Source organism: Octopus sinensis, linkage group LG23 (genome assembly GCF_006345805.1).
Source record: "Octopus sinensis linkage group LG23, ASM634580v1, whole genome shotgun sequence".
Lineage (NCBI taxonomy): Eukaryota > Metazoa > Mollusca > Cephalopoda > Octopoda > Octopodidae > Octopus > Octopus sinensis.
The window spans coordinates 5,485,354-5,505,353 of record NC_043019.1 but is presented as its reverse complement, the minus strand read 5'-3'; the positions used below and the strand labels follow the sequence as shown (position 1 = coordinate 5,505,353).

Here is a 20,000-nt window from a genome sequence, read left to right as displayed (position 1 = left end):
ACACACACACAAACACACACACAATACTTTTATTCAAACACAATATTGTGATACATTCAAATCTATTATGACTCCAGGGATAAATATATTCATATATATGTGTGTGTGTGTATGTGAGTGTGCATGTATATATGTATATATGTATGTATATATATATTTGTTAATAATAAACAATTATTAACTTCCTTATCTCCATTTTCTTTTCTTATATATATATATTCATAAATACAGAACTATTTCTATTTAATTTTTCAGAATATCTCATATATTTTGTCTCTTTTTTACCTAAAAATATACTTATAAGGCGATATGGGACTTCGTGTGAGTGTGTATGAACATATATATATATATATAATATATATATATATATATATATATACATATATATATACATATATATATATATGTATATATATATATGTATGCATGCATGTATGTATGTATGTATATGAGTGTGTGTATGTGTCTGTGTGAATGTGAGTGTGTTTATACATATATACATACATGTGTAAAATGTGTGCTTTTATCCATTTTTTTCACCAGTGCATGCACTTGGAATGTTTCTGTGCATGGTAAAAGAGAGAGAGAAAGAAAGAGAGGAGAGAGAGAGAGAGAGAGAGAGAGAGAGAGAGATGTAGAGTGAGAAACTGTACTGAATGACCTTGATAATGAATTTGGCAAGGATGTCTTTGTCTCCTCTTCATTATTCATCCACCTCCAAAAATCTACCATTCTCTTCATAAAATGTCAGGTAATGGAAAGTCTGAAGAAGTCATAGAGATTTGGTAAGTTTATGTAATATATTTTTTTTTTGTTTGTTTCCAAAACAATATGTGAAGAATGTCTGGTGATGAACATGCCTTTCCACCAATATTGAAAGTAGTGGGGGGGGGACACATGATGACATTTCCTAGGGGTGGGGAATGCCGCCGACAGACAGTGGCATCAATGGCTAAGAAGTGGGAATCTTTGAGGAATTCCTTCTATTTCTTTCTCCCATCACACGATGCCAAATGTCACTTTCTCTTCAATGTTCCCCTCAAATCATGACCAAATTTGTGCAATAATTTTTTTTTATTTGTTCTTTTTTCCTCACAACTGACCTCAAAGTCTCACCTTTGGAAGGATTATCCAGCTTAACCTAGTCACTAACTATAGGCAAATTTAACAGCTTTGATAAATGAAAGAAAGATATCTTCTTCTCCTTGTTGTTTACGCCAGATACTTTCTGCCATTGCACTATCAAATGTTATCGTTTCACAGGTCGCATTATCTGTTGATGTGGAAGATGCACGAATTTCCTTCCAGAAATTCTTTGCAATCACAGGGGTGTCCTTCAGAGACAAATCACCATTCTCATTGATGCATCCATCATTCACCTCCATCTCCTCCACACACTTGAAGGTCATATTGTATGTAAACTTCAGGTATGTATGTCCGTCGTCAGTGAGGCGGTCAGTAGGGTTCCAGTTACACAGGACTGTCGTGCCAGGTTTCACCCAGCGTTCAATAACCTCTATAAGACCAGTTCCATCTGTTTTTTCTCCAACAGGGAAGATAAAGCAAGACCAGTTACTTTTCTGTTGAATGCCACTGAAAATCCACTGACCAGACAAACGATGACCATTCCGACCATAAAACATGGCTTCATCAATTTCTACAACTGTCCCTGGTCCTCCGATGCATTGGCTCTGTTTCATCAAGTAGGTCAAACAGAGTTCCTGGCAATAGTTGCACCAATCAAGAACAGATGGTTTACTAACTGCAGTTTGGTAAACAAGGAAGTCTTCAGAAACACATTGGGTCCACCAATACGTGATCTGTAGAACCTCTTCAAGAGTCAGATTGCTCTGGGAGAACCAGCTGCCCGCTCGCAGTGACCGAGAAGTGTCGCACTTGATACCAGATTTTTGTTTGTTACACTGCCATATGTAACCATCAGTTGTCACAGAAGCTGGACAAGATTTTAGCTGCATCACTGCACCACACCGGTGACACGTATGAGATGACGGAATCAGGCCTAGGTCCATGCACCAAGCAATTGTACCTTCAACGTGGCTTAAATTCTTCAATAAATCAATGAATCGCATTGGACATGTCTTCTCCACCTTTTGATAGCCAACTGTCGTATTGACATGGGATTGTACCTGGGTACTCTTGTGGTCCTTCTCAATTTCTTTTGATTGTGGTTCAGGGTTTGTCTGAGGTATAGCTTTCTTCTGGCCATCTTGACATTGCTGTGGCTGGTCTTGGTGAGGCATCAATACATTTTCATGCACCGATGATAACAGATGTTTCTGGTTGACTGGCTGCAGGGGAGGTAACAAGATTTCACCTGGTTCTTGAATAGGAGAATACACTCGAAACATTGGTTGCTGCTGCTGCTGCTGTTGTTGTTGTTGCTGCTGCTGTTGTTGTTGTTGGTGATGGTGATGTTGTTGTTGTTGTTGTTGATGATGATGCTGTTGATGATGCTGTGATGGTAGTGACACATGATGGGGTGACTGTGAGAGTAGCTTATGTTCTTCTTGTTGATGTTTCTGCTGCTGCAGATGATGCTGCTGTTGTTGTTGCTGCTTCAACTGCTGTAGATGATGTATTTGTGGCAACTGTATCTGCTGTTGCTGTTGTCTGTGATGCTGGAGTTGTTGCTGCTGCTGCTGCTGTTGTTGTTGCTGCTGTTGCTGCTGCTGGGATGATTTGGGAAAATGCTGCAGTTGATGGTGATAATAAGAATGTTGAGGTTGAGAATGGCGAAGTTTGGCAGCAGCTTGTGGCACCGACGTTTGGTTGAGCGACTGCAGCTGGGGCAATGGAAAAGCTGTAGCGACTCCACGGCTGGGACGAGTGAAGGATGGCGCCAGAGAGACTGGAGATGAGACATGGTTGGTCGCTGGTGACTGCAGCACGGGGTTGAAGACCGGGAACATGTTGTTGTTATCTTGAACTAGAAAGAAAAACAAAAACATAAAATGAATATCAAAAAATAAATTTAAAGAAAAGAAAGGTTAATTTTGGGGAAAACAATTGAAAAGAAAACACGAAACATAACACAAAGTCTTTTACAGAAATTTGTTAATTAGCCAAGATTTTTAAATTTTAAGGAACAAGTAGATTTTGATGAAATTAATGATGGTAGGCTACGTGGTAGGTAGCTTGCTTACCAACCACATGGTTCCTGGCTCAGTCTCACTGCATGGCAACTTGGGCAAGTGCCTTCCACTATAACCTTGGGCCAACCAAGGCTTTGTGAGTGGATTTGGTAGACAGAAACTGAAAGAAGCCCATCATCCGTTGCCAGCCTCGCCTGGCCCCCGTGCCAGTGGCACGTAAAAAGCACCATCCGTTCGTGGCCGTTTGCCAGCTCCATCTGGCACCTGTGCGGGTGGCACGTAAAAAGCACCCATTACACTCACGGAGTGGTTGGCGTTAGGAAGGGCATCCAGCCGTAGAAACACTGCCAGGTCAGACTGGGCCTGATGCAGCCTTCTGTCTTCACAGACCTCAGTTGAACTGTCCAACCCATGCTAGCATGGAAAGCGGACGCTAAATGATGATGATGATGATATATATATATATATATATATATATGCATGTGTGTATATGTTTGTCCTCCCAACATCGATTGACAACCAATGCTGGTGTGCTTATGTCCCTGTAACTTAGCGGTTCGGCAAAAGAGACCGATAGAATAAGTACTAGGGTTACAAAGAATAAGTCCTAGGGTTGATTTGCTCGACTAAAAGCGGTGCTCCAGCATGGCCACAGTCAAATGACTGAAACAAGTAAAAAAGTAAAAGAGTAAACCAGAGATTAACAGATACTTAGAGAGCTTCTTCAATCTACCATTTTATAGAGATAATATAACTAATGTTTTAAAGGTCCAATTTTCTAGTAAACCCTTCTCATTTAATGATTGAATCCTTACAAAGTATTTATGGTGAGTGTGATATTTGATAAGACCAAAGTCCAACTTCTGAATATTGTCCCTTCATAAGCCTTTCTCTCAGAACTTCTTAATGATAGGGCCCTGTTAACTTAGTATGGCCCTTCGATACTTTTTGTGGAAGTAGGGAATAACCCCAAAGACTACTATAATACCTTGACATTCCTTGCAGTAAGTGTTTAAATTGAAAATCAATACTACCCTGTTTTGGTGAACGTATAAGGGTTTTGGCTCCACACACACACACACACACACACAGGTTATATAAATATACATATATATATATTCTTTTATCCTTTTGCTTGTTTCACTCATTTGACTGCAGTCATGCTGGAGCACCACCTTTAGTCAAGCAAATCGACCCCAGGATTTATTCTTTGCAAGCCTAGTATGTATTTCATCAGTCTCTTTTGCCAATCTGCTAAGTTAAGGGGACATAAACACACCAGCATTGGTTGTCAAGAGATGTTGGGGAGACAAATACACATATATGTATATATATATATATATATGACGGGCTTCTTTTAGTTTCCGTCTACCAAATTCACTCACAAGGCTTTGGTCAGCCCGAGGCAAAAGAAGAAGACACTTGCCCATGGAGCCACACAGTGATACTGAACCCGGAACCATGTGGTTGGTAAGCAAGCTACTTACCACACAGCCACTCCTGCACCTAAACGGCATATATATATAAACACACATACATACATTCACACAAACACACACATGCATTCACACACACACACATACACACACACACCATCTTTATAGGCAATTATCTTTTGATAAATATTTTACAACTTGCTATGAGATTTTTGGTAAAGGATAGAAACAGGGGGGTTCATACGAAAGACCATTGGCCAAATGTTTGCGAGTTCAAACTTTATTGTAGCTGGACAGTGACCAAGGTACATAACTGAGCACTTTGACTGACCGAAGCAGGAATACAGGGGCTCCAAACCCTATATGTAATGGTTGAGTGGTCAGATGCAATAATGTCGTAATAAGTTGTAAAAACCTATTGCTACAACAACATCAACATCGAGGACAACAACAACAACAACAACATAGAGATGAAGAAAATCGATTTAAACCAGTAAAAAAGAGAAATAGTTGATTTAATTAGTGTAATTGTATTTAATGAAAAATCTAATTATATTCATAATCATAACTCTTAAGACCCTATCACATGTCAAAAGATTTGCATCAGAATGATAAAAGTGCATTTAATGTGCATTTTAATGAGCATCAAAACCGTAACAGCAACCGATGCGCAAACGGTCGATTCTTTCATCATTTCAAAATGAATTGAAAAACTTGTTCTTTCTTTCTTCCTCTCTCTCTCTCTTTTTTTTTTTTTTTTTGCTTGCCTTTCAAACATCAGTTGAAGATGTAATGATGTGTCTTTCCCTCTCAGCCTGAAATCACCGAACCGTGACACGACTTCAACCATTTCACTCCATAAATTAAACTAATGCAGCTTTTTCATCTTATTTCAACATCCAACGATTCTCTTATCAAAATCTCAACACTTCTCTCTTCTCACGTAATGTCTCTCACTTACTGTCTCAATGGCACACAACATTTACACAAGCAGTGTACCATGTACACACACACACACACACACACACACACAATTTATAGAAGCATTATTGTTATACACATACTCTGTACGGCTATATGTATACTCGTGTGTGCGTGTGAGTGTGTAAACATAAAAATGAGTTTGGAAGGATATATTATCTCGTCAGATATCGTATAAGCTCCCAGTTAAGTTCCAATAACATACAAACATGCACAGTGAGAAATCAAGGTATGAGAGGTACTGGTGTCAAGAAGACCCAAAGAGGTCAGGTAATGCTGAGTAAGGGCTATGGACAGACTATATTAAGCTCCAGGTTCAAATGAGGAGTCCAACACTGGTCGTGTATATATATATATATATATATATATATATAACGGGAAGCTTTATGAAAATAAACAAAAGACGAAGGCAGGTGTAGTACAAACAAATAATTGTATTAGTATGGTGCTCAGGAATATAAATAAAACAAGTCTTTTACGTTTCGAGCCTACGCTCTTCAACAGAAAGATACACAGAAAAGAAACACGGAGAGAAACAAGGAGAGAAAAAAAATGCGTGCAGAGGCTAGCGAATCAACATGGCGATCTATATATATATATATATATATATATGAATTTAAGATGAGTGTGAGAAATTAGATATTAATTTAATTAACATCGATTTCACAACAGTGGTCTAGCATATAAAAAAACTGAAAGTGGTTTCCCTCTAATATGTATATATATATAAATACAAAATGGGACATGAACGCAAAACATCCCATTCACTTCACTGTGTCCCTGTCATTTTTTCTTGCCCCTCCTTATTTCTTCTGTCCCTCTGCCTCTCTCTCTTTTCTCCCCCCACGTGGACGGTGTTCGGCCAAGCCTGACCTTTCTTTCTTGGTTCGGCCGCTGTCCATGTAATATCTATTTTCTTCCCTGTGCCTGTGAAATCTTGTATCCTTGGTATAATGCTTTACTTCCACACACACCAGCTTAATTTAATTCATCTTTAGTCGAAAGACACCTGTTGTTATGTCCTGTTATTTGTATTTGTGTAACCTTCTCTGTTTTTTCCGTCCTTGTTTTCATATACATTTGCTGCCTTTTTCCAAGGAATCTAATGCTCTTAGCTTAGTTTTTCCTTGGGGCTGGCCAGATTGGAGCATTCTTGAGTATAACCAGCTGAAATTGCAAAGATAATCTGGAACTCGACTGAGGAAAGAAAACTCTGAATGACCCGTCCTTGTTTTCTTTGTATCCTCTATCTGGATGTTTTGTTGTCCCTTTCCGCCAAGACCAACTTTGCCTTTCATTCTCTTGAGGGTCAATAAAGAAAGTACAAGTTGAATGCTGGCATCATTGTAATCAATTTAACTACTGGAAAAGAGTATAAGAACTGCCACGTCTCTGCCAAAACATGTCGAGCCCCAGTGTAGCAGAGGAGGCTCATCAGAGCAGTATGATCTCAAACTCAAATTCAGAGCCCCCACATCAGACGGAGGTTGATGGAGAGAACATGCTGAGGCCTTCATCCTTCAGTGGACTAATCATAGGCAATCCAATATATGTATATAACACGGAGTAGACGAAACAGAGGTGGCTGAAGAAGGGAAATTTCCTTGTGTTGTATGTCTTTTACGCTGTTTTTCGTTGCTTAAAAAATGGTTTTGTTTTTATGTTTTCGTTTCTCATTATGTTCGACGTCTTTTTTGGTGTCCTGTACCCATATATACATGTATATATACATATAGATGTAGGTATGTACATATATGTATGCATATATGCATGTTTTATCTATTATTTTGTTATTATATATATATATAAATAGGCGCAGGAGTGGCTGTGTGGTAAGTAGCTTGCTAACCAGCCACATGGTTCCGGGTTCAGCCCCACTGCATGGCACCTTGGGCAAGTGTCTTCTGCTATAGCCCCGGGCCAACCAATGCCTTGTGAGTGGATTTGGTAGACGGAAACTGAAAGAAGCCTGTCATATATATGTATATATATATATATATATATATATATATATATGTGTGTGTGTGTATTTGTTTGTGTGTCTGTGTTTGTCCCCCTAGCATTGCTTGACAACCGATGCTGGTGTGTTTACGTCCCCGTCACTTAGCGGTTTGGCAAAAGAGACCGATAGAATAAGTACTGGGCTTACAAAGAATAAGTCCCGGGGTCGATTTGCTCGACTAAAGGCAGTGCTCCAGCATGGCCGCAGGCAAATGACTGAAACAAGTAAAAGAGTAAAAGAGTATATATATATAATAATAATAATAATAATAATAATAATAATATAAATAATATATATATGGTGGTTGTCTACTCCTTATGCAGAGTTTGACCACCTCCTCTAGCACCAACAAGGCATCTGATGTGGCTTTTAAAACCAGACAATGTTCTGAAAAGACACCCACATAGATTACAACTCTGATTTGGACCACCAAGAGCTGCAGATAAGTTCTGATCTTTGTGGATCTTAAAATGTCTTTTGAGGCCTCAAGTGAATTTGCAAACCTTTTGGCATATATGGGTAGAGGACGTCACCGACTGTAAACAACATAAGGTATGAAAACAAGCAAGTTAAATATGCAAACAACAAGAGACAAAAATTGAAAACAGGACAAGTAACACAAAGAAAGACCCCTCATCATTTCGAGCATTTAACGATAATATGAGTCTTCGAAGACAGTTGCTCCCATAACTTCCAAAATAAATTTAGGATTTTATGGAGGGTCAAAGTTGGGAACAAAAACAGGATAGTGGAGACATACAAGGAAACCGAAAGAAACAAACACGGAGGGTCGTTAGACCAGAACGAGAGGAAAATAGTGAATGCTGGGAGAAATATTTTCTTTGAAAAGAGAAAAGAGAGAATATATATGTATGTGTGTGTGTGTATGTGTATATATATATATATATATATATATATATAGATATATATATATATACATACATATACTTTATATAAAGCAGCAGAAAATTCAACAAAACCTGTTACTCTGAGTTCACGTTGCCGTTCATCGGACAGTTTTTGCTAGAAAAACTGTCCAATGAACGGCAACGTGAAACTCAGAGTAACAGGTTTTGTTGAATTTTCTGCTGCTTTAAATAAAGCATATTACTCTACCTTACTCTACCACTGGTATTTGAGTACTCTTTTTTCCACCTTGTTTCACATTTATGTGTTTACTCCGGTATACATACATATATATATATCCCCTACTTTCCTCCTCATGTTTGACCCTTCTGTCTGGCACTAGTTGCCATGATAGATCGTTAGCCTCTACACACATTTTTTTCTCTCCTTGTTTTTTCTGTGTTCCTTTCTGTAGAAGAGCGTAGGCTCGAAATGCAAAAGACTTTTTCTATTCCTGAGCTTTATACTAATACATCTGTTTGTTTTGTACACCACCTGTCTTCGTCCTTTGTTTTTTCGTAAACTCTGCCTATATAATAGAAATATTAAAATTCCTAAGTCTCTCTAAAAGAGATCACGGCAGCATTCCTGGAAAATAATAGTTATCGCCATGCTAATATGGCATTCTTATAAAAATAAGAATAAAGCTGTCCGCTTATTAGCTCCATGAGGCCATCGCCTTAAGTTAGCTCGTCTGTAGCTGTCGGTCAAGTAGTGTGGAGCGACTGACCTCCCTTGTTCGAAGGTTATATGGATACAGTTTGTGTATCAAATAGCTAACTTAGGCGATGGCCTCATGGAGCTAATAAGCGGACAGCTTTATTCTTATTTTTATAAGAATGCCATATTAGCATGGCGATAACTATTATTTTCTGCCTATATATAATACATATATATATAAATATATATAAATATATATATATATATATATATATATATATAGTATATATATCTATATATAGAGAGAGAGAGAGAGAGAGAGAGAGAGAGAGCAATAAGAAATGGAGGGGTCAATAAGTGGTTCATCACATTTAGACATTATATTATGTCAATTTATTTATTTATTTACTAAAATGACAATTACAAGAATATACATACATATATAACACACATATATATATCCGTGTATGTGTATGTGCAATGTAGTGTGTGTATGTGTGTGTGTGTGCATGCAGTGTGTATATGAGTTTAAGTGCATATGTTGTGTGTGTGTGTGTGTGCATTTTATATGATCCGTGTCAGAGAGTTTACTGCTGGTTGTGTGGATAAAGGGACGTCAGCCTCCCTGTCTAAACATGAATGAGTTCCCCTTCTGTCAATGATGCTGCATAATGAGCCAATGGAATTCTCCATTGGAGATGGTTGGAAATATTCTGAGAAATCTTAACCCCAAAGACTCTTAAATTATTTTAAAAGATTAAATAAAATAATTATTTACAAATCCAGTAATTCTCTGTGATAAGAAGTTGCTTCCTGACCACATAGTTCCAGGTCCAATCCCACTGCATGGTACCTTGGGAAAGTGACTTCTACTGTACCCTTGGCCCAACCAAAACCATGAGAGTGGATTTACTCTTTTACTTGTTTCAGTCATTTGACTGCGGCCATGCTGGCGCACCGCCTTTAGTAGAGCAAATCGACCCTGGGACTTATTCTTTGTAAGCCCAGTACTTATTCTATCGGTCCCTTTTTTTTGCTGAACCACTAAGTGACGGGGACGTAAACACACCAGCATCGGTTGTCAAGCAATGCTAGGGGGACAAACACAGACACACAAACACACATACACACACACATATATATATACATATACATATATATACATATATACGACGGGCTTCTTTCAGTTTCTGTCTACCAAATCCACTCACAAGGCATTGGTCGGCCCGGGGCTATAGCAGAAGACACTTGCCCAAGATGCCACGCAGTGGGACTGAACCCGGAACCATGTGGTTGGTTAGCAAGCTACTTACCACACAGCCACTCCTGCACCTATTTAGTAGATGGAAACTGAAAGAAGCCTGTCATATATGTGTGTGTGTGTGTGTGTGTGTGTATGTGTTTGTGTGTGTGTGTGTCTTTGCATCTGTGTTGGTGTGTTTACATCCCTGTTTAGTGGTTTAGCAAAAGAGACCAATAAAATAAGTGCTAGGCTTACAAAGAAATTTGAAAGTGTTGATTCATTCAGCCAAAACTGTTTGACCACAGTGCCCCAGCATGGTCGTAGTCTAATGACTGAAACAAGTAAGATACAAAAGGTGTGTGAATACTGGAGTGAATTAAGGTTAACGACATCAGCGGAGAAATACCTGTGCAAGACCAGACTTGACCAGGATTATCTGCTGACTGACTTCATCCATTGATGTTGGATTAACAACAACTGTCCAGTTTTAGTAACTAGCTCCTATAATCCCTTCATAATATGCCACAGAAAAATAATCCCTTTCCTACAAGGTTGAGGGGTTCCATTGTTTTATTAGTGTCATCACCAACCCCCGCCAGGTTTCAACACACACACACACAAAATCGTTTTCCTATGTGTGGAGGTGGGGTAAACAGAGAGAAGGGAGTTACCTGGTGGAGGGATGGTGGGGGGGACTCTGATGATGAAGGTGAACTCAGCTGATCGGCAGAGACTAAATAGAGTGAAGAGGGAGAGAAAGAAAACAATGAAAATGTTGCTGGCGGTGTTGGTGGTGGTAATGATGAGGGTGGTGGCAAAAGAGCTGGCAGAAGACAACCTATAAGGTAAAGTTGACCTTGACAGGGAATACAAGTTTCATATATACATATCAATACACACACACACACACACACACAGGGTTTCAACAACAGCTATTTCCAACAAATGTCTGACTTTGAGGCAACAATAAATTAGTATTTTTTTATTTTATATATTACATCATCATACATCACCACCAGCACCACCACCAAAACCACCACCACTACCACCAGTACCACCACCTCCAAAACCACCGCCACTATCACCAGTACCACCAGCACCACCACCACTACCACCAAAACCACCACCATCACCATCACCATCACCATCACCATCATCATCATCATCATCATTATCATCATCATTTAACGTATGCTTTCCATGCTGGCATGGGTTAGCTGGTTTGACTGCAACTGGTAAACCAGAGGGCTGCACCAGGTGGTCCCAGTCTGGTTTGGCTTGGTGCCCACAGCTGGAGGCCCCGTCTAATGCCAATCATTCCAAAAGTGCAATGGGTGCTTTTTATGTGCCCACTGGTATGGGTGCTTCTTCTATGTGCCACCGGCATGGCTGCTTATACATACCACTGGCATGGGCGCCTGTTACAGGACACCAGCACTGGCTACAACTATGATTTCGAGATGATATGCTTCACTGGATGTGCAGTGGATGTGCAATGCCAGTGTGCATGTATGACATGCAAATGTAATGAGAGAAAAGCTAGACATAAGAGGAATTAGATCATCATCATCATCAGTATCATCATCAACATCATCATCATCATCACCATCATCATCATCATCATCATCACCATCACCATCATCACCATCACCATCATCATCATCATCATCGTTTAACGTCCGCTTTCCATGCTGGCATGGGTTGGGTGGTTTTGACTGGAGACTGGTGAACCAGATGGCTGCGCCAGACTCCAATCTTGATCTGGCAGAGTTTCTACAGCTGGATGCCCTTCCTAACACCAACGACTCCGAGAGTGTAGTGGGTGCTTTTATGTACCACTGGCACGACGGCCAGTCAGGCAGTACTGGCAACGGCCATGCTCAAATGGTGGTTTTTATGTGCCACCTGCACAGGAGCCAGTCCAGCGGCACTGGCAACACTATCGCTCGAATATTGTTTTTCATGTACCAGTAAGGTGACGCTGGTAACGATCAAGGTCAAATGGTGCTCTTTACGTGTCACTGGCATGGGGAGCCAAGTTATTGGCCCTGGCAACAATCACGCTCGGGTGGCGCTCTTAGCGCTCCACTAGCACAGATGCCAGTCATGCAGTGCCGTCATTGAATTTGATTTTGATTTCACTTGCCTCGACAGGTCTTCGCAAGCAGCATATGGATGGGGAATGAGGACAGCTGTATAAAGAAGTACTGATCACTTAAAGTGGATTAAACTTGTGGAAGAGAGAGACCTAGGAAGACATGGGTTGAAGTAGCAAGGGCCGATCTCAAAGTGCTGAACCTTATGAAAGAGACGACAAAGGACTGAGATGATTGATGATATATATATATATATATATATATATATATATATGTATGTGTGTGTGTCCACTTAGCGGTTCGGCAAAAGAGACCGATAGAATAAGTACTGGGCTTACAAAGAATAAGTCCCGGGGTCGATTCGCTCGACTAAAGGCGGTGCTCCAGCATGGCCGCAGTCAAATGACTGAAATAAGTAAAAGAGTAAAAGAGAGAGTATACCTTGGAATTCTTCAATTTTCTGAATATTATTATTAACAGAGGAAGACCACACCAAGGAGTAGTATCAAGTTCTAATTAGCAGGAAAACAGACAAAACACTAATCCCTTTAGATAAATGGCCCTGTTCCATATATAGACAAGGTGCAGGTAGAAATTCCATACAGTGTGCTCAGTGCAAATTATGGACACATAAGAGGTGCAGTGGAATCAAAAGAAGACTAAAGAGAAAGAATTTATTTGTAGCAGATGTGCAGGAGCAATAAATGGTAAGAGCACATGAGAAATAACGGTTCTGATATGCTCAGGAGGATCCCTAGAAGTGGTCGATAGTTTCTTATTCCTTTACTGCCCACAAGGGGCTACACACAGAAGGGACAAACAAGGACAGACACTCGGATTAAGTCGATTATATTGACCCCAGTGCGCAACTGGTACTTATTTAATCGACTCTGAAAGGATGAAAGGCAAAGTCGACCGGCAGAATTTGAACTCAGAACGTAGTGGCAGATGAAATACCTATTCCTTTACTGCCCACAAGAGGCTACACACACAAGGGACAAACAAGGTCAGACAATCGGATTAAGTCAATTATATCAACCCCAGTGCGCAACTGGTACTTATTTAATCGACCCTGAAAGGATGAAAGGCAAAGTCGACCTCAGCAGAATTTGAACTCAGAACGTAGTGGCAGATGAAATACCTATTCCTTTACTGCCCACAAGAGGCTACACACAGAAGGGACAAACAAGGTCAGACAATCGGATTAAGTCAATTATATCAACCCCAGTGCGCAACTGGTACTTATTTAATCGACCCTGAAAGGATGAAAGGCAAAGTCGATCCCGGCGGAATTTGAACTCAGAACGTAGTGGCAGACGAAATACAGCTAAGCATAACGCCCGGCGTGCTAACGTTTCTGCCAGCTCGCCGCCTTAGCCAGCTCGCTGATAGTTTCTGCTACCTAAGTAGTCTAATTAACAGTGAAAGAGGATGCTCTGAAAGCATAGGTGCCAGAATACAAATTGGCTGAAGAACATTCAGAGAACTTTTAACTCCGTTGGTAACAAAAGGCTTCTCTCTCAGAATGAAAGACAGATTGTATGATGCCTCTGTGTGAACAGCAATGCTACATGGCTGCAAAACTTGAGCTATGAATGTGTAGTGATGCCATTCTGGAAATCTTCAGCACACATGTGCAGAGTTTGGATTCTTCCGGGAGGCCTGCTGGAAGTTCCCTCATGCGCATGCGCAGAAAACTAGCAGCAGCAGAATTTCCCGCGTATCGACCTCTCTCAAATGCTGACAGTCAAACAGGATGGTCATGTTTTAACAGCTCTCTCCAAGCTGTCACCTCATGGCATATCTCCGCTATGCTTGAATGGACAGGATTTGGCTCATTCCACGGGACTACTGCGATAAGCTCCTAGGCTGCCGATTCGCCCTGAAGAAGAATATATATATTGCAAATCCAGAAATAAAATATTTATGCTGTAGAAGTTAATCGGAAGTCCTGATTCTTTCCTTCGATTAATATTTTACGGTAAAGGATGAGAGCTGCACCCATCCAGGGTTACAGTCCTTCTCATCCTGTTACAAACTTTTAACTCTGTTGGTAACAAAAGGCCTCTCTCTCAGAATGTAAGGCAGATTGTATGATGCTGCTGTGTGAACAGCAATGCTACATGGCTGCGAAACTTGGGCTGTGAATGCAAAGGACAAGTGAAAACTTGAAAGAAATTAAATGGCTATGTTGTGATGGATGTGCAATGTTGGTGTTCATGCACGACAAAGGATATATAGAAAAATTGGGCATAAGAGGCATCATATGTGGTATACAAGAGAGAAGATTGCACTGGTATGGTCATGGGATGCAAATGGATGAAGACAACTATATAAAGAAGTGCCAGTTGCTAAATACAGAAGGAATATAGGGAAGAGGTAGAGCTAGGGAAAGGAGCACTCCGTCGGTTGCGACGATGAGGGTCCCAGCTGATACGATCAACGGAACAGCTTGCTCGTGAAATTAACGTGCAAATGGCTGAGCACTCCACAGACACATGTACCCTTAACGTAGTTCACAAGGAGATTCAGCGTGACACAGAGTGTGACAAGGCTGGCCCTTTGAAATACAGGTACAACTCATTTTTGCCAGCTGAGTGGACTGGAGCAACGTGAAATAAAGTGTCTTGCTCAAGGACACAACGCGTTGCCGGGAATCGAACTCACAACCTTACGATCATGAGCTGAATGCCCTAACCACTAAGCCACATGCCCTCACAGAGCTAGGAAGAGATGAGAGATGAAGTGGTGAAGACTGACTTCAAAATGTTGAGCCTGTTGGAGGAGATGAAGAAGGACCAAGATCAATGCTTTGCTTGAGAAGACCCACATACATTTCAGCAGAATTGAGGGTCTGTCAAACCTTCCCCCATAATTTATCGTCTGTTTTCCTCACTTCTAGCAATACCGAACTGATATCCCTCAGCATCTAACTCTTTCCCTATTTTAACCCTTTAGCATTTAAACCGGCCCCCATATCTGGCCAAAAGTATTCTGCCTGTTTTATGTTCAAACTGGCCAGATCTGGTCTCTCACACCAACCCTACAATATCATTCTAAAAATTAACAGCTACCTCATCAAAATCTCATAGCACCAAGATTAATGCATGATTAGTTCAAGGCAATGTGGATAAAAAGGGATTAATTTTGGCAGAATAATGCGAACACTAAAAGGTTAATCATTTGTCACACCATTTCAACAAAGAGCACCTTTCACTTTCTCTCGTACTCAGGTTATACTTGGACCTCACATCTCCCCCCCCTCTCTCTCTCTTTCTCTCTTTCTCTCCCTTATTTTCCAGGTAAGCAAGCCATGTATTCACATCTTCAGCAAGACACCTACTACTCTCACTCAATCATAGTTTCTTTCTCCAGTTTATACCCTACTCAGTTGGGGGGTCTTATTTTATGGGTACCTGGTGATCTCACTGGTGTTGGTGCCACATAGACAGAACCCATTACACCCTGTTAAGTGGTTGGTGTTAGGAAGGGCATCCAGCTGTAGAAACAATGCCAAGCCACACAAAGAACCTGGCAGAACCTTCTGGCTTCTCAGTTCTTAAGTTCTTATCAAACTGTTCAACCCATGCCAGCATGAAACAAGGGACATTGAAGGATGATGAAGATGATGATGGTATAAATATACACACACGTTTGATTTCGTTGTTTTTCTTCGTTTTTTTTTTGCCATAGTGTGTTGCAAATACTGTTGTTTGTGGGACATATTTTTGTAGTAAAAGAAATAATAGTTGTCTGGCTGCTATTTCTAATACTTTCGGTATGTGGTCTAGCAACCTGTTTCAAAAACCCTCATTGTTATAATTATATATAATTTTACCGAATATGGTCCTTTTCCATACCGAAACACTACTTGGTGAAATTTGTTGATTTTATTAAATTAATTATATTTCACCCTTTATCTGTGTGTATAGATACATGTATATATACTAAATGTATATACATATATGTATGTACACATACATATATATATATTTTTTATTTTCCCAATTTATATTCCTGTATGTTATATTGTAATAATTACTGGTATCTTTATATATCAATATATTTTATATTTTATATGTAAAGCATAATATGTTATACATGTATGTATATTCTTGTAATTGTCATTTTAGTAAATAAATAAATAAGTTGACATAATATAATGTCTAAAAGTTGATGAACCACCTATTAATCCCCTCCATTTTCTTATTGCTCTCTCTATGCATACATACATATATATACACATACACACACATATATATGGATACATATATGTATATATATGTGTGTGTGTGTGTGTGTGTGTATGTGTGTGTGTGTGTGTGTGTGTGTGTGTGTGTGTGTGTGTGTGTGTGTGTATAGTTCAAATTTAGAGAAAAACAAAGACAGACAGGTGTAGGAACAACACAACAAGCAAATGTCTATATATATATATATATATACACACACATATACATACATATATGTATTCTTATATATATGCGTGTGTATGTGTATATACATGTATGTATGTATGCATGTGTATATATATATATATATACACACACACACACACACACATATACATACATAATATGTATCCTTATATATATATGTGTGGTGTATGTGTATGTGTATGTGTATATGTATATATATGTATGCATTTGTATATATATATTTATATATATAATATATATATATATACATACATATATATATATATATATATATGTATGTGTGTATATGTATGTAGATATATATTGTATGTAATATATATATATATAATATATATAATTATATACATACATACATATACACACATACATACGTATGTATTTACATATATCCCTGCACATATTATAAAGGTACACCCACATCTATGGTTTGCCATTAAGCTAATTAGCTATGAAACGATGGGGGGGGGGTGAGAAGTGAAGAAGCCACTCAAAAATGGAGATAAATGTAGCAGAAGGGAGGTAACTGTGTCTCTCCTTTTTCTCTGTTGTCAGTGACGCCATCATGGCGGCGTAAGCAACAGCAGCAGCAGCCGTTTCTTCGCGTCGCCGTCGCCATGGTGGTGGTGGTCGTCGTCGTCGTTGTGTTGTTGGCATCGATATTGACTGGAAGGAAAGCAGCAACTGCCATTGATGGAAATGTAGGGCAGGATGATGATGGCGCTTTGTTGGACGGGTTTTATTGAACAGTACAACACACACACGCAATACACACACACATAGGCATACAATGCATACTCACACACACACACATACACGCAATACACACACACATAGGCATACAATGCATACTCACACATACACACATAGGCATACAATGTACACTTACACACACATACACGCAATACACACACACATAGGCATACAATGCATACTCACACACACACACACACATACACGCAATACACACACACATAGGCATACAATGCATACTCACAAACAAACACATACACACATAGGCATACAATGTACACTTACACACACACACATACACGCAATACACACACACATAGGCATACAATGCATACTCACACACACACACACACACATACACGCAATACACACACACATAGGCATAGGCATACAATGTATACTCACACACACACACGCAAACACACACACACTTACACGCAAATACACACACACACATAGGCATACAATGTAGACTCACACACACACATACACGCAATACACACACACACACACACACACACACACACACACATAGGTATACAATGCATACTCGCACACTCGCACACACCAGAGCACGGGAGAAGGTAGAGGCTGATGGAGTTTCTTTTGTAGCAGATAGAGCGATAGAAAAAGTGAGAGAGAAGGGGTGGAAGATGTAGTGGGGAGAAAGGGTGATAGGTGGAGTGAGTGAGACAAATACAGAGATAAGATGAGAGGAGAGAGAGAGAGATAGAGGTGAGATAGAAAGACAGACGGATGATAGAGAGAGGGAACTGGTGAAGTAGGGAGAGTAGGGAGAGTAAGAAATATAGAGAAGGTGGAAGTAAGATATAATGATAGATTTAGAGATATAGATAAATAGATAGAGAGGGAGAGGGAAAAAGAGAGAGAGGAAGAGGAGAGATGGGGAGAAGATAGAAGATAGATGTGAAGAGGACTGAATAGAAAAAAAAAAAACAAAAAACAAAAACAAGATAATGGAATGAAACCCTTAATTTTTTTTTTTGCACTACATAAATATAAAAATATTTTCCTTTAAAAGATTACAGCAATTTTGACACCAAAACATAAAAATCTGAGTAATTTTATACAATTCTAAACCATTAATGTAACAGAGTTTTATATTTTGTAAAAATGATAAAAGAAAAAAAATCATTTAATTGTAGTAAACATCTTTTTCGATTTATGACCTTGAAAAGTTCATTTAATTGTATACATATCTTGTGTTTGGGTATGGATATGTAGGATGTATGGATGGATGGATATGGATATACTTATGTATAATATATATGTTCATGCATACTATATATATATATATATAATAAATATATATATATTATATATATAGATATATAGGTGCAGGAGTGGCTGTGTGGTAAGTAGCTTGTTACCAACCACATGGTCCGGGTTCATCCCACTGCGTGGCACCTTGGGAAAGTGTCTTCTACTATAGCCCTCGGGCCGACCAAAACCTTGGGAGTGGATTTGGTAGATGGAAACTGAAAGAAGCCTGTCGTGTATATGTATATATATATATATATATATATATTTGTGTTTGTCCCCCTAGCATTGCTTGACAACCGAAAGCTGGTGTGTTTACGTCCCCGTAACTTAGCGGTTCGGCAAAGGAGACCAATATAATAACTACTAGGCTTACAAAAAATAAGTCCCGGGGTGGAGTTGCTCGATTAAAGGTGGTGCTTCAGCATGGCCGCAGTCAAATGACTGAAACAAGTAAAAGAGTAAAAGAGAATATAGATATATATAGAGAGAAGGATAGGTGCAGGCATGGCTGCATGGTAAGAAGCTTGCTTCCCAACCACATGGTTCCAGGTTCAGTCCCACTGTATGTCACCTTGAGCAAGTGTCTTCCACTATAACCTTAGGCCCACCAAAGCAGTTTGAGTGGATTTGGTAGACGGAAACTGACAGAAGTTCGTTGGTGTGTATATATATATATATATATATATATATATATATATATTTTTGTTTCATTCGGTTTGTCAGGTCAAAGGTTAGGGAAGTGCATGAGTGTGTGAACAACTGTTGAATTCTGCAGATTCCCATGAAGTGAAGCTGAAAACACTGTTCTGATTTTCATCTTGAGGAGAGTATCCTTATTTTTGGCCTTGCTGCTACAGCCCCCACAGAACCAGATCCACAAGGAATCTACTTACTTATGTCCCCCACCAGTAAGTTCTCATTTTATAGAAGAAATAAGGTAAAAGCAATATTGTTATTCTATACAACAGCAAAGCCTTTGACCACGTCTTGCATATGACTTTCTAATCAAAAATTCCCATCCATGACTCTACCCACCTCTCATCTCTTGGATCACTAGATTCCTGTCTGATCACATCATAGCAGCAATGTCTTG

The 20,000-nt window shown here is 39.4% G+C and overlaps 1 protein-coding gene and 1 long non-coding RNA gene across 4 annotated transcripts in view; one reads left to right on the top strand and one right to left on the bottom strand.

The window, feature by feature from the left end:
• Positions 1-9,430, top strand: part of LOC118767586 — an 11,815-nt gene extending 2,385 nt beyond the window's left edge. For both annotated transcript variants that reach the window (XR_005003505.1, XR_005003504.1), the window contains exons 2-3: positions 482-634; positions 9,401-9,430. This is a non-coding gene — a long non-coding RNA (uncharacterized LOC118767586). The remainder of the gene's footprint in view (positions 1-481; positions 635-9,400) is intronic.
• The window catches only part of LOC118767585 (auxin response factor 5-like), a 24,311-nt gene continuing 5,045 nt past the window's right edge, over positions 735-20,000 (bottom strand). The window contains exons 3-4 of one of the 2 annotated variants that reach the window (XM_036512372.1): positions 2,665-2,958; positions 735-2,631 (exon numbers count right to left, since the gene is read on the bottom strand). In XM_036512372.1, the coding sequence (XP_036368265.1) occupies positions 1,149-2,631; positions 2,665-2,930 (1,749 nt within the window). In that variant the 5' untranslated portion in view covers positions 2,931-2,958 and the 3' untranslated portion in view covers positions 735-1,148. Of the gene's footprint in view, positions 2,959-20,000 lie in introns of both variants that reach the window. The other variant, XM_036512371.1, reaches the window with a different exon arrangement.